General features: G+C 44.7%; 1 protein-coding gene across 9 annotated transcripts in view; it reads right to left on the reverse strand.

Annotated features, from left to right (window-relative positions):
- AKAP13 (A-kinase anchoring protein 13) overlaps positions 1-26,883 on the reverse strand; it is a 206,158-nt gene that overhangs the window by 84,575 nt on the left and 94,700 nt on the right. For 8 of the 9 annotated variants that reach the window (XM_048317388.1, XM_048317383.1, XM_048317386.1 and 5 more), the window contains 3 exons: positions 18,786-18,975; positions 12,658-15,532; positions 8,143-8,204 (listed from right to left, as the gene is read on the reverse strand). In XM_048317388.1, coding sequence (XP_048173345.1) covers positions 8,143-8,204; positions 12,658-15,532; positions 18,786-18,975 — 3,127 coding nt within the window. Of the gene's footprint in view, positions 1-8,142; positions 8,205-11,883; positions 12,012-12,657; positions 15,533-18,785; positions 18,976-26,883 lie in introns of those variants that run through there. The other variant, XM_048317390.1, reaches the window with a different exon arrangement.

Genomic DNA, 26,883 nt, shown 5'->3' on the forward strand with positions numbered 1-26,883 from the left:
ATAAGGAGAAACTACTATTAAGTGGCTGTACTGGTGTCAGGGCAAAGTCTTTAGGGAGAAGTAATACCTAACCAGGCTGAGGAAGCCATAAGCCAAGCATCAGGCCTTCTGCAGATCTGAAAGGAGAGCAGCATAACTCAGGTTCAACAGAATAGCAACAATTCCTCTGTTTCAAACTACACAAACAGAAGAGAAAGCAAACAAGGTAATCCAGAAACATTTTCTCTCTTTTTTGGATTAGTCCCCTGGGCATGGCTACTGCCTTCATTTTCACCGAGTACATCACTGGCACTAACATGATAAACACAGCAAGAAGGGAGGGACCAGTTAAGTTCACCACTACTCAAGGGAAAATTCAGAAAGTTTGCTACATGAAGCACATACTTATTTAGGCATAAATGTAATGCAAAAATGAAGAAAGAGAAGTGGAAGGAGAACTTTATCAGCTGCAAGAGACCAAGTGCAAGAGAAAGCCTAGTTTAGAATTTGCTCCTATCTGCTAATTCCTATACAGCTGATCAAGTATATTTTATTAAACCATTGCAAAACTCTTTTTACATTCTTGTTACAGGCTCTGTGCTGGGGTTATTCCAAAGCAGAAGTTCAAAAAAACAGACAACAGCAGTAAAAAACCAAAGTGACAATGGAAAGGAGGTAAGTGAGAAGAAACTCTTATCCTTTGTCTCCAGCTGCTCTGGGGTCCCAATAAAAAAGTCACTCTTATCCATGCTTTATACCTGGCATTTGGACACATCACCTCTTCTTTGGCATGATTTATGACTAAAGTCTTCTACCAAAACTCAGAAGTTTCCTTTGCTTGAAAGTTTCAATGAATTTGGTATTATGACAGAAAGGACAGCTAGCACTGCCCACGGCCAAACACAACACCAAGGCACTGCTCTGACCCTGGGGGTTTTACTTTTGACCTGCAGCTGCCTCAGCTCAGCCAAACCCACTCCCTCCCAAACTTTTATTTCAGGTATCACATGCTGGGATACCAAATCACACAGTCCTTCTGGGTAGACTAAGATATTTTAATCACCCACTGCAACATTAACCATCTGATTTCACAGTGCCTGTCCACCACCACCACCAGTCTGTCCTGTACTACTGCAAAGATGTCCCTGCCAAGCCAGAGAGCCATCAGTCTGCTCAGTCCAGTCCAAGGATGCTGCATGAAAAGGTAAACATTTAGTTATTACCCAGGCTTTTATCTCATCTGATGTTTTAACAGCAGTTTGAGCCCAGAAACATTCTGCAACACAGCTGAGTCACCCTGGGCCACACCAGGATGTGTAAGTAACACCAAGCAGAAACAGCAGAGATGCTGTTACAAAAACAGGTTTCCACCTCTGCATGAAAATAATATAATAAGGCAAGGCAGACAACCTAAAACAGGTGGGAAAAGGCTGAGAACAGTAACAAAAAGGGAAATCTGTGAAAGGACCATGAGGCTACATGCATTTTGATTCCATGTTTCCATGGAAAAAGTTTAACACTACTTCTTTTCTTCTTCTTCCTCCCATCATTCTTTTCATCCTTTGCTGGAAGTTAAAGTCAGAAATGCCGTGTCTGGATATTGCTAGAGCCTGCTTCATCAGTGACCAAGAGTTCCTGTTCATCTCTCAGGCAGTTGTTCTTGTCTGTCCCATGACTACTCACAAAAGCCCAGAACAAATGTATGGGAATATAATTAAAAATCTATTTCTTATATTTATAAGGTTTTTCTCTAAGGTGGTGTAACTTACAATGAACTGCAAAAAACTAAGTCGACAGAAAAACATGAACAGTGGCCTGACTACACTGTAAGGGGCCAACTCTGACTTCCAAAGTATCAGAATGGAGCTGGATAAGTTCCTTCAGAAGGATAAAAACCCAGCGATCTGATACACCAAAGTATCCATTTGTCTTAATAATGCAGACTCCATCAAAAGTCCACATTTGGTCTCCCATGCTATCATCTTAGTTTCCTCTATATTTAGACCAGGAGTTCAGTGTGCAGTAACCATGTCTACTGCACAACAGTTACACCACAAAACTTGTAAAATATTTCAAACACAAATAAAAGAACCCATAGGATAAAGGAGATTGGACCACTCAAAACCAACACAGTATTTTCCTTAGTAAGGTACAATATTCAGTGCCAGCATTCCTTTGCTAGAGGAACAGTCTTATACATTCATTATTTTATGGAAAGTATGGATCCATACTTTCATGACTGCATAAAAAATTGAATGTATCAAACCACTGGAAGAGAACTCCAAACGCAGGATTTTCTACACTTGAAATCTGTTAGATCTGTATTTTACAAACTTGTAAAATAACAGTCCTGATCCTAAAAAGGGCCTCCGAAAACTACTTTAATACACTGATGTAAAATAATGTGAGTGAACCCCTTTGTCTGAAGCAAGCCAAAAGTGAGCACTGCAGAAGAACTGCAGTTACTAAACAGTTGTCTTTAATCTAAACCATCTCAAAAATACAGCAAGAATATACACACAACTCTGCCTTCGAGTCAACAGCACCTGGAGATGGATAAATAAAACTGCAGGTAGATCTTGACGATTTAACAAATGAGCGTGAAAAACCAGAGGGATAAACTGTGCAGCTGCTGCTGGGAGGCTGGCAGTCAGATGTTTTGTTAGAAAAAATGAGGAAATGATGAAAAACCAGAATATCACACAGCAATCTTTGCCTCTGAAGAACAGTGGCTGAAGGGGAAGGCGTAGGGGAGGAGAATTAACTCACCATCTCCAGAGATCAGCGGGGGCTGGCACCAGCCCCGTGGCCCGGGCGTGGGCGCCTTCATCTGCCCCCAGCCAGACCTGGGAGCAGCATCCCTGCGCTGAGCTGCGGATTTGGCTCCATGTCCACGTTCCTGCCTCCCTCCCTAACATCCGTGAATCCTGTGGCTGAGCTTGGAAACTAGTCTCTATGAGCTGAGGATTATCAGCATTCGGGATACAAAGGCATCGGAACTGCAGCACCCAGAGAAATTCAGTGCAGGACAAAGAAACCTGCCACAACAGTTGCATAAATGCCTTCAAGGCATGAGTAATGGTAAAGACCAAACAAGAACTCCAGCCTGGTTTGAATTTCTTTTTCTTTTCTTTCCCCTGGCTTTTATTCTCACTCCCTGCAGCTTGTGCGGTGATGGCCAGAGCAGCCGGCGAAAGCTGGGGTGATGTGTCCTGCACAGCGATGAATTCACTCAGGGCTGGCCAGCTGACACAATTTCCTCACAGAGCTCAAAGCCTCTGCTCAGAGCATCCGGGGCAGACACAGGATGCTGGTGGGTGTGAGAAAGGGCCTGGCAGATGACTAGCCCAAAGCCTTGACCCAATGGATAAGTGTGTGTCAGCCTTCAGCATTAATGCCAGGCTTAGGACAGGCTCCCTTTTGGCTCAGTTTTTCCATGTTTACGGTAGTTACAGGACAACATTTACAAAGAGAGGGTTACACAAGTGATTTTAAAGAGGCAGGGTGAAAACAAAGGCTATCGTTAAGGCTGTACTTTCCACTGCCAGACCCGGCTCTGATTTGTTTCCAACACTTCAGCCACTTGCTCTGAAATTGCCCAAGCTGTTGAGGAGATTCCCATGCTATTCTGGAGGCCCTTTGGAAAAAAGGGATTTGCAACCCCCATCCCATAGTACATCCATATGTACACACATGCAGATGGAGAAAATGGACTTCAGTCCACACAGACAACCTGAATTTTGTCAGGTTCTTAGGATGAGCAGTTTGTTATAACGATTAATTCCCAAGAAAATAAATTGGAGCCTGGAGAACTATACCAGCCCCTTGTCTCGGGTCACTAGCAAGGTTCAGTAGTTTGGAACCATGAAGCATCACTTTATCTGGCACCAGCACCAGACTCTCCTCAGCACCATGCACAGGAGGTGGGTGACACTGTATACCTTGGCCAGAATTTTCTCCATTGATCTGCTGACTCCAAGGAAGAGAAACATGAGAGACTACAGTTGGAGGGGAAGGAAAAATCTCTGCATTCTTCACACCTTCTGTCCATCCCAACACTCATCTCAGTGCCATGTGGGTCTCTACTCTCTCCCATAAGCTCTTTTCCACCCCATTCAGTCCATCCCCTTCATCTCCTACCATCCCAGTCCCCTTCCTTTGCTCACCCCGCCAGACCCTGGCCTAGTAGCTCCTTGCTCTTCTCCCTTTTCAGCAAAGCACAAACCTGGGGGCCTACAAACCACTGGGCAACAACAGACCTCAGGCTCTGTCCTGACAGCATCATCTCTCTTATCTGTAACAACTCCCAGGGAAGGAGGTTTCCTAGCCTTCCTAGGTGGTCTTGCAACAGTTTTATGATGCTAACAGGATGTTTTCACAACGTGCAGCCTAAATAATCCTGGCAAATTAGCAAAACAGTAAATTAAACTGCACAGAAACCTGGGACTTTAATAACCACGATTACATGTTGGCAGACTGCTGGACTGCACAACGGTTTTCTTCTTGCTGCACAGAATAAATTTAGTTCCTTCTACCTCTTCTCACGCTTCTTAATCTCTTCTCATTGTTTCCCTCTGGACACTTTCCAATCTGCCCGTGTCCTCCTCCGAGCAGGGCACCCCAAATGGATTCGATGGCTCTGATGATGGCTCCACAGTTCCACACATGAGTAAGTCACCTCCTGCACCTTACGGAGGACACTCCTTCAAATATAACTCAAAACAAGACTTGTCTCTTTTGCAATAGCTCTTGCTGTTGATTCATTTGTAATCCACTAAAAATCCTCAGTCTTATTTTAGCCATCCCTCTCCAGCTTAAAACTGACTTGGTAAATGCGCGTTTTGCTTTCTCCTCTACAAATGCAGCACTCTCTGTCTGCTTTTATCTCTTATCTGGATGTGCTCTCCAATTTCTTAAGGTCACTCTGAACCCTGACCCTGTTCTCCAAGCGCCTGCAATCTCTCCCAACCTGATGTCATCTGAGTGTTATAAACATACCTCCATCTTCCAAATCATGACTGAAAATATTGCAAGTTTCCCCCCAGAAAGTGATCTTGCTGATATATCACATGTTACTGCACTATTTGGATCAGTGGAGGGATGAAAGTGCAAGACTTTTCCAAGTTTCATTCTCTGCATCTTCTGAAAACACAGACATTAATTAAAAACTAATTCCTCTGGTAAAGGTAGGATGCATTCAATTCAATAGGAACTAACTAATAAAATCAGTAAATGCAAAGGAAAGGCTATTTCCCAGTGAGCTCTGTTCCTGAGGTCAGCCAGCTACAACTTCTCAGTCACAGGCTCAGACAACCAAAGCCGTCAGATGAACCCAGCAGCACAACCTTATCCATCCTGCCACGTGAAGACAAAGATTCAGCAAATAATTAATCACAACCAGTTTCTGGGATCAACACAAGAGAAGCATATCAGGGTTAAGTTCATTTCAAAGCGTTGCTTTACTTTTATGATGCTGGAGCCACAAGCCCCATTTAAAATTATTTTAATATTGCAGCATGGAGCAGCCAAACCAAATTTCTCATCAGAGTTAACAATTACTCCATTTTAAAAACACTAAAGTCTCATTTTAATAGATCACATCAAGTGATTGTCCCAGCTCTACTCAGGATTCCCACACGAAGCAGGAAGATGAAGACCAGGAGAGTCTCCATCAGGATGAGCCCTCACTGCCCACTATGAAAGCCTGGGAAGTTCTGCTTACTGAGTTTTATAGCTGAACAGACACAACCTCTGAGAAAAGATTCTGGAAATTTAAGAAACAGATAATTTAAAAACTCATTTTAATTGGAAAAAACATTTTTCCATTATTTTCTCTTCAGTGCTTATAACCCTACAGAGACAATCATTTTCATAAACATTTTCCAGCAGCAGCTTTTCCACGACATGCACGAGAGTCTTCTGAAACAACTACAGGGGAAAGTGTGAGATTTCACATATGTAATACTGGCATCACAGATCCAGCTAATTCTAAAAATTCTTCACAAGTTTTCATTCTTCAGAACCCAGCTTAGAAGAAAGAGTTTTCCCCCTTCTGTCTCCAGAGCACCCAAGCTACTGTCCTTCAGCCTGAATGAACTACACAAGAAACTGCACTTTTTAAACTCCAAGACATTTTTTTTTTCAGTAACTTGTGCATATGGAAAGCTTTCCACATTGAGCAAATTCCTCACCCATAAAACAGGAGTTAACAACAATTCCCAAGATCCGAAACTGATGACAGCACCGGCGAGGCTGCAAAATACCTGCAGCTCCTGACCAGGGGCAAGCAACAACACTTCTCTTTGCAACAAGTTAAGAAAACCACCTTTACTAACCACAAAATAGCTCTGTAATGAGAAACCAATGAGCACCTGAAAGACTTCTGGCTACAAAAAGAGGCAGCACTAAATAAAGCAGGGTCAGGACGTGGCAGGAGAGGCACAAAGCACGGTGGCTTTCACCGGCCAGCTCTGACCCAGCCCACACGTGTGAATTAAGCTCTATTTATAAGCCTTCCACTCCTTTTTGGTGTTTTTTTTTTTAAATGACCTTAATATAGTGCAGTTGTTAGTTTGTTTCTGTTGAATGTAGCAACAGGAAACCCTGTCAGTCCTGCAGCAAACTTTCCATTCCCCTGGCACTCCCAATCCTGCTTCGAAAAAGCCGGATTTCTAAAGAGGTGTTTGACAGGGTGGGAGGGAGAGGAAGAAGAGAAGAAAGCACGCACACAAAACCCAAAATGCCGTTAAACATGCAAAATGGAAACCAAATTCAATGATTTTTTTTTTCTTTTATCCTCGTTTGAAAAAAAAAAAAAAGCAGTGTCCTAGTTTGCATTTTCTAAAGATTTCTTATTTCACTACCAGATTTGTAAGTATTGGTCAGGAAAATTATCTTTAATACAGAGTCAGTTTAAAAAAAAAAATAAAAAAATCAGTAGCATCCTTAAATTCACACATTCCAGTAATAAAAGACTTCCGTATCAGACAGCACAAATTTTAGCTTGAAAGTTATTTTCTCTAGTCCCTGGCTAACTCACCAAGCAAGCAGCTACAGAAATTAAGCCTTAACTTGTTAAAAACATAATAAACCTGATTTTATTACAAGCTTTGGCAAGACTGTTCTCTGCTCAAAGAGCTTTACTGCATGATGAGCAAAGATTTTTGGAGCTCCACCCTGCAGTGTGAACTCATCCCCCCAGTATTTTCTCTTTTAACAGCTTCATAATGGTAGGGGAAGACACAAACACAGCTGCTCAAAGGCAACGTGCTCTAACGCAGGCTGCCATCAATTTACCATTCACAAAACACGTTTTCAGAAACATGAAACCACACATAAAATACAGGAGCAAATACAAACCCAGCTAGGAAAGGTAAGACTTAAAAAACAAATTGACAAAGCAGAATTTGTATTAGCGGTGCTTTAAATGAAAATTATGTTCAAGTAAAGCTGAATATCCACCTTTTTTTTTTTTTTTAAATCACAGACAGTCCTTAAATATAGCAAAGCACAAGTAATAGAATACAATACCAATGGATTCCTGATTCCTGGCATGACCTTTTCATATTGTTTCACTGACACGAGGAATATAGACTTTCCCCCCACATTTGATCCCTATATATCCCCCCATTATTCATTTTTCTTCCAGCTAAGGCATAAGCACTCCCATCCCATGATGCCTTTAGACCTCAGAGCCTGTGCACACACCAACAGCAACCACAACCACAGCCTTTTCTGCCAAAAACTCCCTGGAAACACAAAGCACAAGAAGGGATGGAGAGACTCTCCAGGACCACCCCGGCAGCAGCAGTGCAGGGACCTTGAAGGTGCTGCTGGCCCCCACACAGCATCACCCTCCTCAAGTGCATTCCAGGACATGGCTTTTATCAAATCATACAAAAATCTTGGTACAACCTTGCCCCGTGAGGAACCTCTTGGCTCAATCTCTCTGTCGCCGACTGAGAGAACATAAATGTGCCTTAACCCAGCAGTTGAAAATGCAAGGGCTAAAAACGTCCAGGCTATTTTTAAAAGGCTAAAGCAACATCACTGGACATCGTTCAGCTTTGCAGAGGCTGCAGAAAGGAAACTAGCAGGTCACAGCAGCAGTGGTGTTTCTTTATAAAGCACAGCAAAGGACAAGGTGACTACATGTGCACTCACCGCTTCTTCCGTCCGCTCCTTCAGAAAATCCACCTCGTCCTCAGTTTTCATTTTCCACCTCCCTGTGCAAACAGAAGGTCCACAAAGGTAATTTATAAACACACTTCTTTAAGTGCTACTACTACTTTTATGTTTACTCAAACCAGTCCCTCCCCAAAAAAAAAAAGAAAGAAAAGAAAACGCAACCCCCAAGCCCCTTCAACAAGTCCATTTGAACCCCTTCAAGTCCATTTGATTTCCAGATTCTGGTTTCATTGCTGACTTTGCTGGTTCCTTGCTATTAATTTTAACAACTATCATATCTGGGACTGAAGGAAACTATGAAACAGCAGCAAGCATAGGGTGAAACTCCTGAGAACCTGTAGGTGAGGCCAAGCACATCTGCAGATATTTGCCCATGTATGTTCCTGGCTCCCATTCATCTAGATGAAGAACAAAAATTTTTGTTGTTTTTCTCCTTACCATAACCCAAAGATAACACAAGAAACCAGCCTTGTCTGCTCTCAATAGGTATTTTAAGCATCGAAAAAAAAATTAAAATCACAAGCTGCAAAAATTCAACCCACCTGCACTGCCTTACGGATGAGAGAATTACCCCCCTGGTCTAGGAAAGCAAAACCTCTGCTGCTGGAGTTTACAAAGTCCCAGCTGATTTTCCTCTTCTCCATGCTCCCGTGATGGTATCACCACCACAGTCATACAAATTTCACATCCCAGCTGCTTTCTCTGCCCAGCCAAGTTTTCATTAGTCACCATTCCCCTGGGGTTCCCCCTGCTTACCTTTTTCTGGCACGAAGTCAACATTGTAATTGTCTTTCAACCCTAAGCTAACGATTCTCATGATACACAGGACACTTTGAGGGGCGTGAAGTGATTTGAACAAAGCCACCCAGATGGAGAGTGGCTGTGTCAGGGCTAAACCCCGCTCTGATCCCACTCCCTCTCTCATTTCTACTAAAAACAAACACTGGATGGATGACAACGCCTTCTTAAGGGCGACGTATGCTTGCAGTGAGTTTACTCGTCCAGGGATTTAGCAAGAGGAGCCTCCCATCTTCATGGGGAAATTATCCTAAGAGTCATCAGTAATGGTTTTCCACTGGCTTTAATGTCTACCCTTGTTTTTTTGGGACCATCTGGTTTTGCAATGATTTTGCCTCAACTGCATGAATTTGTGGGCAGACTCAAAAATGAGAGGTAATGCTACAAATTTCTGTGAGTTCCATTGGTTGGGAGATCTGCTTGGGGTCACGGCAATGCCCTGATGGTTGAGACCTTGATCCAAAGACAGAACACGCAAGCAAGAAACATTTGGTGCACTGAGGATGGGAGAAGCAAGCTTACCCTGCTAGGTAAGAAAAAGGATGGAGACATTTTGCCCTCAGATGAGATTCAAGACAATTTTTTCACTCTGTCACTTCTTTCTAAATTTCTATTAAGAAATATCCCAAAGGAAAAGCACTATAAAGCTATCACAGAGGTCTCTGGGCATAAAGCCCCTTATTGCACATGTGGCACTGTTAGTGACATTTGTTACCTGCTCATCCTGCCACTCTAACAGGGGAAGGAAATTGTACCAAATGCTTTTCCATAGGGAAAATGCCACCGATAAGAATGTGAAAACTCATAAGGTGATATTCCTCTGTCGAAGAATGTTTTCTTGAAATGCTGAGATCTACAGGAGATATTTCTCCCAGGAGAATAGCTAGGGAGCAGTAATTACAGTATTTGTTAATTTAAGATGGCAGACCCCAACCGTACAATCTAGCTTTGCTGGGTTTGGTTTCTGCCAAGAAACTGCAACTACTCCGAGGTGTTTTGTCAGCACAAACCCATGGCATCTCTTCTCACCCAGCCTGGCTACTGTGGTATGATTTCATAACCTAACTCCTTTCTTTTTTAATGAGTAGCATCTACCTGCCTGACTTGCAGATGATGTGCTTGCAGAACCCATTACTCAGCTCTAATGCAGTTCTCAGTCTAAAGCTAACAGCAGGAGGAGATGCCTCAGGAAAGCAGGATCTACCTTCATCAGCCTTCTTCAGGGTTGTGACCAGTCACTAGATACCTGTCTGGATAAGGAAATTAGCCTTTTGAAGTCTTTGTTTTGGGGGTAGGCGGAAACTAAGCAGAGGCAATGAGATAAACAGGTGTATATTTGGGAGCAGCTTCACAATATAAATTAAAAAAATTGAAGAGAGCTCAATGATCTGGACTAATGGCAACAGCAATTATCAGCTGATTACATCTCTAATAAATTACCATGACAATAAACCCCTCTGACTACACGTGTTTCTGAGAAATGGCCTTGTGACCTACACTTCCTTTGGGAAGGCTTTATTGTATTCCACCCAAAAAAGATGTGATTCATTCTGAGAACTGACGAGTTTGGCACGGATATATCCTCTGTACAAACCCAGACTGCAGGGAAAACTCCCCAGCACAGGCACAGCAAAGAAAAATTGAAGGCTGCCACTGAACTCATACAAAAAACATGCTACCCAAGGCTAGACACCAACACGAAAAATGTACACAGCAACAATTATAAACAACGAATCAGTTCTGTTGAATTACTGCCATACCAGAGTTCTAGATGCTGCTTTATAGGAGGTCAGTTTCAAAAATATTCCAAATAGTGAGCTTGGATTCATATCAGTCACTTGTCTCTGCTTTAAGCTAATGCTTTATTTGAGCTTCCCTAACATTTTGATTCAAAATAATCCTAAAGGACTTCAAGAGAAAATATTACAATTGAAACTTTGTTTCGTGCAGCATCTCAATGCAAATAAACAATTTCTGCTTAAGGACAGGTCAGACCATTTTATTCCAAGACCTTTTAGCCCTAAATCCTTATGTATTTTAAATCAGTAACAGGATCATCTCCTTTTTTCCTCCCCTTTCCATATCCTAATACAGAATGATGACTTAACATTACTTTCCTACTTTAGCTACTATCTTATTGGACTGTCTGGCCCCTTTTCCTTTTAAAACCTCGCCTAGACAATGTCATGACTCCAAGAATCCAACCAGAGATAAAGACCTGGACTGTACAGATAGAGCTGGCAGAGCCAGAGGCTCCCAGGAAAAGGAGCCCTGCCAAGTATTGACTTACAGCCACTCCCATCAATTGAACTGTCAAACCAACACAACATTTAAACAGGTTCCTTCTGAAAAGAGCTTTCCAATCCATCTTTAAATCTTTCTTCTTATTTACTAATGATCTCCTGACTCATGTTTACTGGTTATCTCTTGACATATAAACATCCTAAAAATCCTGAATTCAACAAAAAAGGGATTTGCTGGACCCTCCACTGACACCCCTCTCCTCTCCAAGCCTTTCTCCTGCCCTCAGTTATTCTAATGTCACATACCAGAACAAACTCTCTGAAGAGTAGACTTAAGAAACAGCTCTCAGCATTAAAGCAGGGAAGCAGCTTTCTAACTCCATAACTTCATTACTTATATCATGGCAGACTTAATCATTTAAATGCTCTGTTTGTTTGTTTGTTCAGTGCTGGGAAAGCAAGAGGCACTGTATCGTTTTCTCATAGCAAAGAAAAAATGGCAACTGAAAAAGTTCAGCTGCTTCCATTTAACAGCTGCCTGAACAGGTGGGATACACAGATCAGATTAGCTCCATGCCTCAGTACCAAATTCACCTACCATTAAATCCCAGGCTGGAGCAACAAACCCATTTCTTTTTCATTCCATGTACCCCTTTATCCCCCTTCCTGGAGTTACCTGGAGATGTTTTCCATTAGCTCCTGTTGCACGGACCCAAGGCTTTTATGCTGTCCCCCAAGTCCCACCGCACTCCCCCATCACCACTCATCCACGGGGGATGCCAGTCCCGCTTCCCAGCCAACAGGAGCCAGTAAAACTCATCATCCCAGTTCCAGTACTGCTGGAATACACTGGCAAACACCACCGGCTGCTCTGCCCGACAAAAAAAGCTCTGAAGCCCGGAAAAGGCGGCGGGGGTAGGGCTCACTGGCTGTTTTAAATGACCTAATGCTGCCAATTAGGAAGTAGCTTTGGGTAGCTCAGAGGGACACTGGCAGCTGGTTCAAGTCAACAAGCAAAGAGAAGCAGGAGAGCCCCGTAGGATCCTCTGTCTCCATATTAGTGAAAATAAAGGGGAAAAGCAAAGGAGTAGCAGCAAGGAAATAAACCCTCATGCCCACATGAAAGCTTGTATCTTGAAGATAAAGTAATCCAAATAGCTCCCTCCCATTCATTTCTTCTCCAGTGAGGATTTACGTGCGAGAAATTCTGCACAAACCCACACGAGATGATGTTCTGTCCTTACCTCCAGTGCCAGACAAGCAACATGCATTTGAAGTACAAGTTTTTATATGTAACTACAAATTTTTTGTTTCTCGGAAGAAAAACCTCAAATACTTCCTCTCCAACACAAGCCTCCAGCTGTTACTTCCTTTCCTTTGCTGATGACGTGATAGAGACACGCCTACAAAGATGAAACTAAAAAGTAGGAAACCAATTGATTTTACCTACCTGTAACAGGCTCAGCTTCTTGCACCGTCAGGCTGACAATCTTCTTCTTTGTAGAGGAACTTAAATCCATTTCTCCATTAAGGCTGGCTCCAGCATCTACTACAGTCTGAGGCTCAAGCCCCACTTTTTCTGCGGCTGGTAATTCCCCTGAACAAGGTGTCTCTGCTGCAAAAATCACTGCATCAAAACTTTTTACCATTTTAGGAACTTTATCCAGAGAGGAGGCATCGTTAGCCGATACCAAACTCTTCACTCCCACATTTTCCAGTGACTCAACAGCCTGTAAGTGGCAGGAACATGGCGAGAAGGGCAATGCAGGTACAGCTCGGCTTTGCTTTCCGTCGGGCTCAGCCAAGCCCTCCCCCTGAGCTGCTGTGGTGGTGGAAGCAGCGTCGCTGTCGCTGGCCGGACAGACGGTGTCGGTGCTGGAGTCACTGTCACACGTGGGCTCCTCTGCGATGGGCTGAAGCGCTGCCCGGGGCAGCACGCTCTCCGTGTCCTCCTGCTCCTCTGGATATGCTACAACAGGGGCTACTGTCACTGGCCTTGCCACCCCCTTACCCTCACAGGCTTCACTCGGGGCTCCCGCCTCTGAGGCATCCTTTAATTCAGGGGTGCTGCTGTGGGGGGAGATTCGTTGACTGGGGTCTTGTTCTTGGTTCGGCGCCGCGTTCGGACAAGGGTCACTCTCTGCACCCAGTGACTCATCTGCTGATGCAGGTCCAAGCATGGTGCCTTCTGCTGCAACTGCTGCTCCAGCCTTGCAAACTTCTTTGGGTTGGACTGTTGCCTTCAGCCCAGCATCCACACTGCTGCTGCTCCCCACAGACGCCCCCAGACCGCAGGCAGAGGGTTTCACAACTGCAGCAAGAAGTTCCTCCGACAAAACCCGCTCCTTGCCATTCTTATGAGCCTCCTGCTCAGGCTCAGCTTTGCCTCCTTCAGCCTGCTGTGAGAGGCCCTGCTCCGGGGAGCCCTCATCCCCGGCATGGTCCCCAGGCCGGGCGGCAGCTACCCCGCCATGCTCCCCACCATGCTGCCAGGCGAGCTCTGCTGAGCCTGCCCTTGCCACCACCGCTTCCTGGTTTTGTTTAGATTCCTCATTATGAGTTGCAGAGGGTGTGCCTATTAAATTACCCTCGGCACATGGAGCTAATCCAGGGTCGTTACCTTGCAGAGCTGCCTCCTGCCCAGGAGGTGCCACTGCAGTATCTCCCTCCTGACTCACAGCAGGCCCCTCTCCTCTGGGTAGGGGAGAGGGCGATTCCACCTTGCTGCTCTTCCCCTCCTGCTCCGAAGCACTCTCTGCTTTCTCTGCTCCAGTCTGGGCAGGCTCTTTCTCTGCCAGGCCTGTGCTCACGTCCTCTGGAGGGAGCAATGCAGGCTCACGTTCCTCACGTTCGCTCTCCTGAGCAGTGTCTGGTTTGAAGCTGTTGCCCATTTCTCCTTTAATGCCAGTTTGAGCAGCAGAAGGGTGACAGCCAGCAACTTCCTGACCTCCGCCTGCAGAATCTTTGCTTCCTCCATCTCTGCAGCTGCTGGTATCAGTTCCTACTGGCTCCTTTTCACTACTCTCCATGGCTTCAGCTCCATGGTCAGCAATCTCACCACTCTCCTGGCCATGTGCAGCTTCTGCACCACTTTCATTGGAACCATCAACACCTCTGTTTTCAGGTTCAGCATCAGGACCATCAGTTTCCACACTGCCTTCCTGTGAGTTCAAGCTGGATTTTCCATCTGTGCAGCCTGCTTCCACCTGCCCTTCCTGCTTCCCACTCTCACTGCTACCACGGACTTCCAAACCAGGAGCAGATTTTGATGCACACGCAGGAACCTTCACCCCATTCTCTGCTGGCAATGCTTCTCCAGTGCTCGCAGGGACCTCCTGCCTCGCTGTGACACTGGCATCACCTTGGCTTTCCATGAGGTCACCATTTACCTGAGCAGTGCACGAGTCCACATCAGTCTCTTTGTTACTGCCAGTCTTGCAAAGGTCAGCAGAGACACTGCCAATGTCACCCTCTGCATTTGCACCGTCACAGGCCGGTACCACTCCCACATTTGCATCCTCCCCATTCGAACACTCAGTGCCACTGAAACCACTGAGTAAGGGCTGAGCAGTGCTGGATGACTCGTCCTTAGCTGGGTATTTCTCTTCCAAGTTTGCAGTCCTCTCACCAGGCTCTGCCATCCCATCCTCTGCCCGTCGCTGGCCCTTAGCCCTCTCAGGTGCCCCAGCACAGTTCCTGCACTCAGTCTGGCCCATGGCCACATCCAGGCCCTCTGAGGAAGCTGGGGCTTCACCTGCAGCTGCAGCCACAGCAGCAGCACCGTCAGCTGGAGGCTCCTCAGCAGTTTGCACTTCTTGATGGGCACTGTCTGTACTGCCCACGCCAGCTTGATCCAGAACAACTCCAGCCGATGTCATTCCAGCTTCCTCATTTGTATTTCCAGAGGATGGAAGATTTACAGAACCATTTACACTTGCACACAGGCTCCCAGTGCAGTCCTCATCTGATACAGTCCCAGAGCCCTCTGCAGATCTTAGCCCCGCCTCTCCTTCCTTTTTACACAATATCACTGCGTTTTTACTTTCACAGAAGCTCTCTGGGCTGTTTGCACCCCCCAGGCTAACAGTGTCATTTGGTGCATCATTAAAAGCTCCCAGACTGCTGCTGTTGCATTTCTCCTCCTGCTGAGTTTGGTCTGAGAGCTGCCCAATGTCCAGGTGAACCAGATCAGACAGATTTTCCTGTCCTCCTTCTCTTGCCATTTCTTCTAGGCTCTGAGAGGTAGTGGTCAGGTGACCCTCTGCTCTTCTAACACAGCTGTCTCCAGAATCTCCCAATACAGGCTCTGTCTGCTGCCTTAAACTCTGTAACAAGACACAAAAGAAAAAACAAAACCCAGTTTATTCTGTCATGCAGTTACTCAAGACCTGTATCTACCTAATCCTATTCCACATGAATCCTATTCCTGGTGTCATCCAGGAGAGGGCTACAAATGTACTGCAGTGGGTATTTTACGTGTTGGTTTTAGTGGGAGGAGGTAATATTGAAATTATTAGAATGACAGAAACATCAGTTGAAAAGAACATCTAAAGGTCATCTAGACCAACCACCTGCCTGAAACCGGCCCCCTGCCACTGCAGCATCAGGTCAACCATGACTTTATCTTGCCAAACCTCCAATTTAGTACCCAAAGCCTCTCTGGGCAATCTGTTCCTATGCCATACCACCCGCCCATACAGAACTTTCCCTAAATCCAGCCTGAACACCCCGAAGCTGAAATTTGTCCCTCTACCCCCTTGCTACACCATCTGCCATCACTGAAAAGGACTGTAACCTTGGTAATTGCTCTTTGAGAAGCTGTAGTCTCATTTCGTGAGTGCACTTAAATTCAAGATCAGTAAAGAGCAGAATTCAGTCTACCAAATAATGCAAATATATACCAGCCTAGTCCCAAAGGACTTCAAGCAAATGCTGCTTAAGAGCACCTTCAGATCCCTACCCAGCACTCCCCAGCATTCTTCAATTTTCTCTCTATGGATGGAAATGCTATTTCAGACATGAGCATTGGCTGGCTATGTCCAAACACACCAACTGCCTCCTGCTCCCAGGACTGAACTAATAATCTAATCTATTCCTGAGAACTGCAGGCATAATTAAATATCTGAAATTTATTTCCTAACTGGAAATACAAATTTCAAAATGATGACATATTATTAAAATTAATACATGCATTATCATGGAACAGTAGGAACATAATCAATTCCTCTCTAATCTGCATTTTCCTTCCAGAGCATCTGCTTTGTCAACCTTTTATAGTTTGATACAATCAAACCTTTACTTAAAAAGAACTGTTTCAATATTTCCTTTCATATTCTCTTCTCTGTAGAAGAGAACATATCCACGTTCACATCTTAGAAATAGTGACTTATTAAATTACTGAGCAACCCCAGTCTCTCAGTGTAAACCCAACAGAGTTCCCCACAGGTTTGCTTGGGGTTTTGCACCACAAGCTTTCCAAGGTCACACTGGTTTCTCACGAAGTGCCTGAGACTCTCCACATATATAAAACTCTAATGAACTGTGTAAAATCTGAGCTTTTCTTGCATTTATTTGTAAAAGTATTCCCAAAAATACATGCATACTAAAAGTCTAGCCTGAACAGCTCCCTGCAAATTTTGGTTAAGTTTTTGGTTCTCAGAGAAATAGAACTTCACACCAAAACTGTCAGCTTGAACACCCTGATTATTAAAGCAGCCACTGATGCATCACAGGGAACTTCTGGGTACTGCATATACTGACAGTGGCTAAGATCACCACTGCTACCTTGAGGATATTTCATTTACTTCTCTTTCCCCACTCTGAGGTTTACAAACAGTGAGCAGTGCCACAGACTCACTGAGTCACAGACCACTAAATGTACTCCTGCTGTTTGCCACGAATCTCCCTGCTATTCGAAGCAACCCTGCTGCCCAGTTCCCAGCTATGCTGTCAGCTATGCCTCCCTGGTTTTGAGGCATCCCAAGACAGGTTAGCACTGGAGGCAGCAGCATGGCATCTCCATCCCTTGTGTAGCATCAGGGATGGGACACGGGGCTCTGCGTGCAGCGGTACCCACAGGCTGCAGCTATTTTTTGCAAGGGCAAACAGCGTGCTGGGCATCTGGTGGCTGTAACCCCACAGCAGAGCATGGAAACTGTGCTCCTGGCTCCTAGCCAGGATGGACAGACACAGACAACAGTGACACTTGCTTGGGAACAAGCAGGATTTTACAAAGGAGAGGCTGCAGCAGCCCCAGCCTCCTCATGGTGAAGTCACTCTGCTGATAGCCGGAAAAATACAGCCATCACCAAAGGAAGCCAACAGGCTTTCAACTGACCCAAAATAAACCTAAATGAAATAATTACAGGGCTGCTTTCCAAATTCAAATCAGATTAGATATGAAGTAAAACAGCGGTGGAAAGTAAAGTCTATTTCTGATTTCATTGTCAGGCAAAATGTTCCCAATCTGGCATTTGCATGAGCAAACAAGCAGTGAGCCGGATATGCTTGCCATGGTTTAGTGTCTTTTGATGGAAAGGGGAAGAGATTTCACAGTTAGCCTGGAATTACCACTCATGCCACCAGCTCCTGTTGAGATTGGGAGTAATTAACATCTCAGGTACTCAGGAAAGGCTGAAAATAGCTCAGGATGGCCCATTCCCCTAAACATCCCCCCAGTCCACTGGCTGCACACACCAGTTCTCCCCTCTCTTAGTTAAAGCAAGAAAAATATCCTGTTGTTTAGATTCTGCACCTCTGCAACCGCGGATATGTGATCTGATGAAGGAACGCCCACATGTGATGCCAGCTGTGTGACAGACATGGGGGTGTTTCTGAGAAGCGGCACAAAAGTGTTCTGATGTTTCACCTTCCCATCGCAACTGAGACCCTGTGGCACCGATTCTTAAGCAGCAGGAGGAAGCCCTTCCAAAGCTCTACAGCTCCCGTGGTCCAACCACCACAGAGCTCGAGAGGACCACAGTGAAGGGACCATCATGGACACAAACCCTGTGTGGCCAAGGCAGGCTTGTCCTCTGAGTCCTACACTGAAGTGCTACTGAAACAGCCATTTTTTCCATCACCCATTGCAGAGACTTTCCTCTCAGTCTCTCTGACCCTGAACTTTCCATCTGAACAGAGATGTCCCCACCGTGCTTATAGCCCACACCCCAAGCCTCACTCCAGAGCCTGCCTTAAGCTGCCCAATGTCTGCCAGACAGGCAGAGGGTCAGCATGTCTCCAGGGAGGTGTTCCTGCACATTCAAGGGGGTCCAAAACTAACAGAGAAGGCAGGAGCTGGAAGAAGAGAGAGGCAAAACAAAGCTGGCACTGCACAGCCCCGAGCCTGCTTCTCTTCTGAGAGAGAACATTTGCTGTCTAGTACAGCTTAATCACATCTCTCCATGTTCAAATAAGAAGCAAATGGGCAGGTGTCCACCTGGACGCTCAATAATGAATGAGAGAAAACGCCTAGGGAAACATGCCCTGCAGGATGCTGACATGTAAAAGTCCTCCCCAGGTGCCAGGCTGCAACCAGCCAGATCTGCTTCTCTTCCACCCCCTCAGCCCTTTGCTCACCTGGTGGTGGTGGCTCTGCATGTGCATCTGAAGGTGCCGAATGTCCCTCTCCCAGCTGGCTGCTGTGCCCTCCTTGGCCTCAGCTGTCAGCAGGTACACGTCGAGCCCGCGGTGGTGCTTCACGCTGTATTCCCCCGAGTGCACGGTGTGAGACAGGGTGCTCCACGAGTCCGGCTCCCTGGCTCCCTCCCTGGAAAACAAGGGTGGGTTAGTGGGCAGGCAAGGAGGGATCCTGCATGGCAGGATACGCACGCTCTCCTTCACTCTGGACAGTCATCTAATCATCGGAGTGAGCGCAGCACGGCACCGGCTCCAGGGCCAGACAGACAGATACACACACTCCTCAGTTCTGAAAATTAATGTGATTTAGAGCTAATGCCAGCCACAAGCTTTATTTCACAAGGTCCTTCTCAGGTAGAGGCCAGTGGTTTTTACCCCAGACTATGACAGACTAGCAGCAAAGGGCATGACAACTGCTTTTTAAATTGAATTTATCATGGGTGAAGACCACCAAAGCAGCTGTCACAGAACAGCAGACACCTGAAAGGCAGAACAGCAAAGGGACAAGTTGCAAGGAATGAAAACTATCATGGTACAGATGATATAACTTCTACACCAAAGCCAGCACACTGCTCACAAACACCCAACAGCCATCAAATTGCAGCAATTTTTTCACTCCTGAAATGAATTTAACTTGCTCTGTGAAACTGCCTCTGTGCAAGATGTTCTCAGTGTTGTTAGACAGCTGTTTTTCTGCAGCACTATCATGGGCTTTCTTTTTACCAATCCAGAGGAAAGAGAGGAAAAAAGATGATGTAGATCAGAATGAAAAATAACTTATTAGGTAAATGTAGTAAACAGAAATTTCTATTCAGTCGCTCTTACAGAACATCAAACTCTGATTTTGCACCAGCTTGTGACTCAAAGCAGTAATTCCTCAGGTCTCATGGAGGACCTTTGAGGTGGTGAGGAAATACTGAGGTGATCACCAGCTTCAGGTTCATAGATTTCGTTTTGAATCAGAACTGATTCAGGAAACCCAAAATCTGTTTTAATCATCCCAGACAGAACAGCTTGTGCACCACCCCACCAAGCCCTGCATCCCCCAGGAGAGACGTGGAGCCAAACCCAGGAATGTTACACAAACAGGGGATGACACTGACCTGCTCAGTGGTGCAAGAAATGAGAATTTCCCTGTCTTCCTTCTACCAGGGATGCATCTACTGAGACCCAGCTCCACCTGTGAGCTGGGTTGGGGACTGGACTAGATGACCTTTAAAGGTCCCTTCCAACCCAAACTACTCCATGATTCCATGATGTCCCCTCCCTGCTGCAGAGACTAACCATTTCCAGATCTCCCTTTGCTGCCGAGCTACAGATTTCCTTGGAAGGGGCAGAACTGTGGTTGTTTTCAAATAATTAGGAATTCTAGAAGGTACATAAACAGCAAATGCATGCCATCAAGCAGGTAAAAATGACACATAGATTTCAGCATCTTTGCTGACAGGTCTCTTACTTTAAATGCTGCAAATCTTTCTTACAGGCAAGTGCCCCCCAGCAAGCCACAGGACTATCTCTCTGGGAAGCCAAGCAATCTAGAAAGCAAAGTCATAACGAGCAAACACCATGATCAGCAACAGGAATGGGCAGAGCAGGGTGGGGAAACGGTCAAATGGTTCATCACAGGCAAGAAAACCTGTGCAGGCAATAGTGGTGGCAGTGGCTGCCCCTGCTCTGCCCTGGCACAACCACCCACCCCCTTCTGTGACTCATTTTGGGTTAAATCTGCAAGGAAATTCAGACAAAGCAACACTGTGGCTTCCACCATTCACCACCATTTATCTCAGTCATGACTTGACTTCAGCAGAATTACACTTGATTTAAGCCGAATCAGTATTTCCACAGAGAAACAGAAGGAAGCATCCAGTTTCTGGTGGTGATTGGTATAAATCCACAGAGGCACTGAAGTCAACTGAGCCCTTACAAGCAACTAAAGAAATTACTTTCCTTTATCAAGGAAACACAGACATTTCTGTCTGGAGTATTTTTCTCTTCAGCTGTGTATGAGAAACCACTGTACTCAGGGCCACTCTCGGAGTACAACGAGGCAGTCAGCACAAAGCCCACAGTCACCCACTCATGGGGACAACAGCAGCTGGATTAAAGAACTGAGTGCGATGAATCTGCTCCACTTTCTCATCAGCTTCAAGGGCCCTCACAGGCATCTCCATATCAGCACCCACAAAGCTGCCTGCATGACTCGTTGAGCCTCAAAGGGCCCTCAGCAACTTCAAAAGGCTCAATCTGGAGCAAGATGACAGGCAGAGTCCCCTTCAACACCGTGAGTGTGTCCACCCCTCCAGCAATCCACAACCTTCACAGGGCCCAGATGGATCAAATAGTCACTTTTGCTTACAAAGAGAGCAGTTTCTTTTCATATTCAAGCTGCCAGTCTGTGTTACACTTTATGAAAAGCTTTTAACCTTTTGAGAAGCCAAGAAGTTTTTCACATTCAGCCAAGTACAAACTCTAAGCTCTCATTTTTAGTAGCAGTCACCTTCGTTACACAAAATTAAGCAGTGAGATAGCGAATGGTTCAATCTATTGCCTCCTTCAAACTATCCCTTTCATACTCTGCTCCATCCCAGCACTAATGGTCTGGAGCAGAGGACAGATGAGGATTCACAAGCGTTAACTCATTTTCCCACCACTGTTCCTGTTGTTCAGGCAATCACTTCCAAGGCCACGTAGCTCTTTTGAGAAGACACTCCTGCTCATTTGCCCTCATACACTGAGCTTCACTGTTTGTGCCTTTCCTGCATATCTCACTGCAAGTCCTGGCTTTTATTGAGAGATGATAAAAACACACTTTCTTCCAGGAAAAAAGCTTTGCTGTTACGCATTTTGTACTTCCTGGCTGTGAAAGATGCTTATTTTGTCCAGACTTGGAATTTTTGTAGTGGTTGTATAGGAGTGCATATCCAAGCTGCTCTACTAGGAGATAAAAACAGATACGCAAATACTTACTGAAGATTTATTAGCAAAAATATGTATACAAACTCCAGCCTTCAAGAAGTTTGAAAATCTGCTTTTGTTCAGCACAAAAATCCTGCTTGCTACAGTTCGCCAGCAACAACGGAAATCTGTCTTCTTAGGAGATTTAACCATCCTGGATCAAATCTTTCTCATCTTCCCTTTTCAACAGCTTCCCATCAAAATAGGTAACAGATACCAGTGAACTGAACATTTCATAAGAAACATCTCTGAGCTCAACTTTCACAGAAGAAAGTATCTTGGTTAAAAAACCAAGGACTGCTTGAGAAGGCTGACAGTGTTCACTAGCTCTACCCTCTGCACAATCACGCCATGACCCACTGAAAAAGCCTGGAAGAAATTCTCCAGCTCTGGTCCTTGCTGCTTTTGCCCCATGGAGGCAAACCCAGAAGGGAAATTTTTGGTTGAAAGAAAGGACAGACTTACTAGCCTGCCCTTCATCTGCACAAAGGTGGCTCAAAGAAGAATGACAACTTCAAACAGAGAGAGAGGAGAAGCAAAAATACTTCAAAATACTCTCAAGGCCATGTCCTGCTCTATCTGGGAGCTGATTAGATTGGTGAAACTACAGAATCACGTCCTGCCCATCTGGCATGTAAGACAAGATGATAGATCACAGAATCACAGAATGGTTTGGGTTGGAAGGGACCTTAAAGATTGTCTAGTTCCAACATCAGTAGGGACATCTTCCACTGGACCACGTTGCTCCAAGCCCAATCCAAGCCGCAGGAAGTGGTTTTTATTTAAACCTCCTAGAACTGCCCAAGTAGACTGGTCCCTTTTCAAGGCACAGCCACACTGTGCTCGTGTGCTGAATCTCTCCTCATCTGGCAGGGGAGCAGATAGTGAGTGGCGGAAAAGGGAGAGGAAAGCCCGCACGGCACGGCTCCTGGCTTCCGGCAGATATGGGCAAGAGATTTTTAAGAAGCGGGAAGATAAGCGAGAAAAGGAGAACAAAAGAAAAAAACCAAACCAAACCACCAGATCAAAAGCTCTGCCTGCCCGCAAAAGCTGCAGAAACTGTTCAGTAACAAGGGTCTGAAATTCAGACGTGCTGGTGCTCGCAGCAGGCGTGTTTTCCAGTACCAAGAGACAAAGTTTGAGCCGGAGGGGAGAGGAAGAGGAGGGAGGAAGAGATCAGAAAACGAATGAAAAAGCCTCAGTGAGTTAAGCAAAACTTTGTGTTAGGAAGATTTATCCCACAGTTTCGCAAAGGGGCAAGGAAGGCAGTGTGGAAACTCAAGGTTTTATTTCCTGGGGATATCCCCTCCAGATTTCTGAGCTGAAACAAAACAAGCTCAGTAGCATTGCCAGCTCTTAGGATCTTACTGCAAGCCTGACAACATCTGTGGGTTTATTTTGAAAGCAGCAGCACCCAGATCCATGTGGTAAAGAAAAAATGAAAAAAAGGAAAAATCAATTAAAAAAAAATTTAAACAAAGCCTCTACCATTATGGCTGCAGTGAAAAGCCAGGAGATGCCAGAATTTAGACGCTCTTATCTGTTAGGTAAATAAAAAAGTAACTAAACTGAATTTTAATCTTACATTCTTCTTATTACTATTATTATGGTATCACAGTGAAAATACCAGATCAGACAGACTGTAATCTGGGATAAACAAGGAATGGTGCCTATAGGGATAGGATTGGTGGTGATTGGGCACCATGCCCACAGCATGGGTAATTTAAATCAACCAACAATCCCTCCTGGGAAAACCCAACACCCACACTCAATGCAGTCACCAGCAGTTAAACCAATCTGAGAAATCTGACCAAACAGAACTTCAGTGTTATTTGCAGAAGTGTTGGGGTAATGGAGGCTTTGTATCTGTATGATCAACTCTGCACCCAAACCTTCCGTGATACACAAAACATTAATGCACACAAACACTTTCTTGCTCCTCCTCGTTTTTACAACCATCCATATGCAGTGTATGTGAGACCTAGAAAACATGTGCAACCAGTATGTGCTAGCATGGGTTAAAATAAACCAACCATTTTCAAATTTAAAAGAGATTTAACCAACACAGAATTCATGCTTCAGGTGTTTCCAACTGTTCCAAACGCCCCAGGGAAGTAGAAAAAAAAAATGTTTCTCATATAAGAAAACTCTATATATCGCTAACTAATTAGAATAGTTTTGATGGTGAAAGAAAGAGTTAAGTTCATCTGATGCAGAAATAATGACTAACCCCTAACAGTGCCTCACACAAACATGAACTGCAGTTGTGGGTTCTGACACCAAACTGAATTCAGGATTGCATAACCTACCCTTTGATATCAGATTAAATATTTAATAATTGAATTCAAAATATGTAATGCTAACTTCTCATTGATCAACACACTATACAGCAGCAAATCATAGAGAAAAGCTGGCTTGGTCCTCCAACAGCTGCCTGCAGATGCACATATCCTAAGGGAACATGTCCAATATTTCCAAATACAAAGTCTGTACCTCTAAACCCAAACATTTCTTAGGCCCCAATGTTAATTATACATTAAAAAAATATATATAGAAATACAGCTACCAACTGTCATCAACTATATTTGCCAAAAAAGTACAATCTGCATTCCATAAGAGTAACTGTTATTAAATGCATTTTCCATTTGTTTTATTTTCAGAGCCTTATGTAACAAGAAGGATGGCCTGCTCAGGATGTGGAGCTGTAGGTCCAACACAGAACCCAGTGTTCACCTGGAGTCTCATCAGCAAACAAAGGAAATTTAAGGTGGATCTATGAAAAGCACTCAAGAGTGAAAACAGATGCCATTTGTTGCATTTTAAATAAAAAAACACCGTCATGGAGACTACTTCAGCAAGCAGTGTTTACAGCTAAAAACAGCATCTCAGATCAGGACAAGTGATATGGAAGAAGAGTTGTCTCTGCAGAACATCTCCACGTGCTGCAAGCGAGCGTGATTGGTGGCTCTGCAACACAACCCCAAGAAGAAGCCATCCCTTTGGCTGCCTCTGGCACAGCAGTCTACGAAGTCGTCTTCTACAATAATCTGTTCAAACTGCAAACCCTACCATGAATGTCACTGCTGGAAGCAAATCTGCTAAATATGAGCATCCTAACTGGGTATGCAGCTAGCCCATGCCTGAGGCCAAAAACTCAGCAGTTCTGGGAAACCACTTATCTGCATTTTCTAAATTTATCCTGAAACAGAGATGGTCTCTCATAATCACTTACCAACCACACAAGGCTGTCCAGCACTTATGGCTCATATAATTTTTGGGAACACTTCCAGATCAGGATTGCTGGGAGAAGGGAAATAATTTCTTCTCATATCTTAGCAAATATTCTCAGATCTCTTCTAAATCTCTTCTTTCTCATCCTCACAGGTCTGTTTCTATGATCTCCTAGGACTACAATTTCTGAGTGGGAAATCAGAATCACTAAAAAGCTGTTTCTACCACATAGACTAAGCCTTCTCTCTCTTCTGTATTCAGAGGTGGCTACATACAAAACAAAGGGGAGGAGGGAGCCAAAGAATGAAAATACAAATCTTCATAGGGACGTGGGAACACACCAGGAAGTCAGTAAAAGTTGGAGCATGATGTGGGTGAGTAGGTGGAAAGAGAGAAACACAAACTCTTCCTGCTCCATCATGTTCACACCTGGTTGCCCCGTCCTCCCACTCCCAGTGCGCTCCTCTGCTGTGGCCAAAAGAAACCCACAGCACCTCAGCATCTTTCTAATCATGATGTTAAAGATATTAAATGATGGCGTTTCAATTGAAAATCCTAAGAAACACACAGCCACAAAACTAGACCCTGTAGATCACTGCTTCTCCCACACTGCTCCAGACACACTACTGTCTGCAGCTAAACAGCATCTCCTTAACACACCTCTCTGAGAGTCCTCTTTCAGTGCCCTTCCAACATTTTTGAATCCCTCTTAGCACATTAATCTTGTGCCATCACTTGTAGAGACAAAGTCAGCTGTTCTCCTGCCACACCACAGCAAGCCATACCTAAAACCCAGCTCCCCACATACCAATCAAATGGATTTGTTGCTTTGGTTTGGAGTCAAAGAACAGATGGAGAAACATCAGCACTAATTCAATAAACCTTACAGCCCCTGATTCTGCTTAGCCAGAAATAAAATATATGTATACCATGTGACCAATTTTAAGATCATGCTTAAACACTCTGCTGAACATGAACTGGGTATTTCTGAATTTAAACACTTGCTTAAAGGGCCTGCTAAATTGGGGTGCAAAAAAAACGAACATACAAGGCAAATCCTCTTGCAGCTCCAGCTCAAAAAAGCAGAAAAGTGTATTCAGCTATAAAAGTAAAGCCACTGAAAAAGCTTCCTTATTTGAGAGGCACCACGGAGATTACAACCCAGACTTCATCAATTACTTACGTAAAATAAGAACAATAGCAAGTGATAATCATGGATTGCAAAACATTCCCAAAACCCTTCTGCTGCTACCAGCAAGTTATTCCTCATGTGTGTTAATTAAATTATTTTAATTTTGGAAATACAGACTTGTACCGATTTACAGTTTCACAGACTGAGCCTCCTGATTGTTACCAAGAAATCTGAAGGGAAGACCAATCCCAGAGCTGTGCAGAAGCACTTTTGGGCAAAAAGCAGAGAAACCAGCAAAAGTGAAAAAGGTTTACAGTAAAAAACTCAGAGACTGTTGCAACTCTTTGCAAAGATTAGAAAAATGCAATTTTAATTTTTTTTTAACTCAGTTTTATTTTTCTCTCTCTTCCCTTTTTCAGAGGACATAAATCACTCTCAGCTGTGAAGGAACTACAAGTGTTTGGCTTTGCTGGGGATAGAAACGTTACTAGACAGAAATAAAATCAGCAACCAGGTCAGTGTTTGTATGTTTTACACAGCAGCACTTGCAACCTCTCTGCAGTCCCGCACGCCCCCGGTGTCTTGGAGCCATTTTCCCCACTGCTGTAAGAGCCCTGCAGAACATGGAGCTGGCAGGGGATTGTGTTGCTGCCCTGACTGCACTGGGAAACACCAACTCCTGCACTCTGCAGCTGTCCAGTTACTCACAGAGTTCCACCA

Source organism: Corvus hawaiiensis, chromosome 13 (assembly GCF_020740725.1).
Source record: "Corvus hawaiiensis isolate bCorHaw1 chromosome 13, bCorHaw1.pri.cur, whole genome shotgun sequence".
In the NCBI taxonomy this organism is placed as follows: Eukaryota; Metazoa; Chordata; class Aves; order Passeriformes; family Corvidae; genus Corvus; species Corvus hawaiiensis.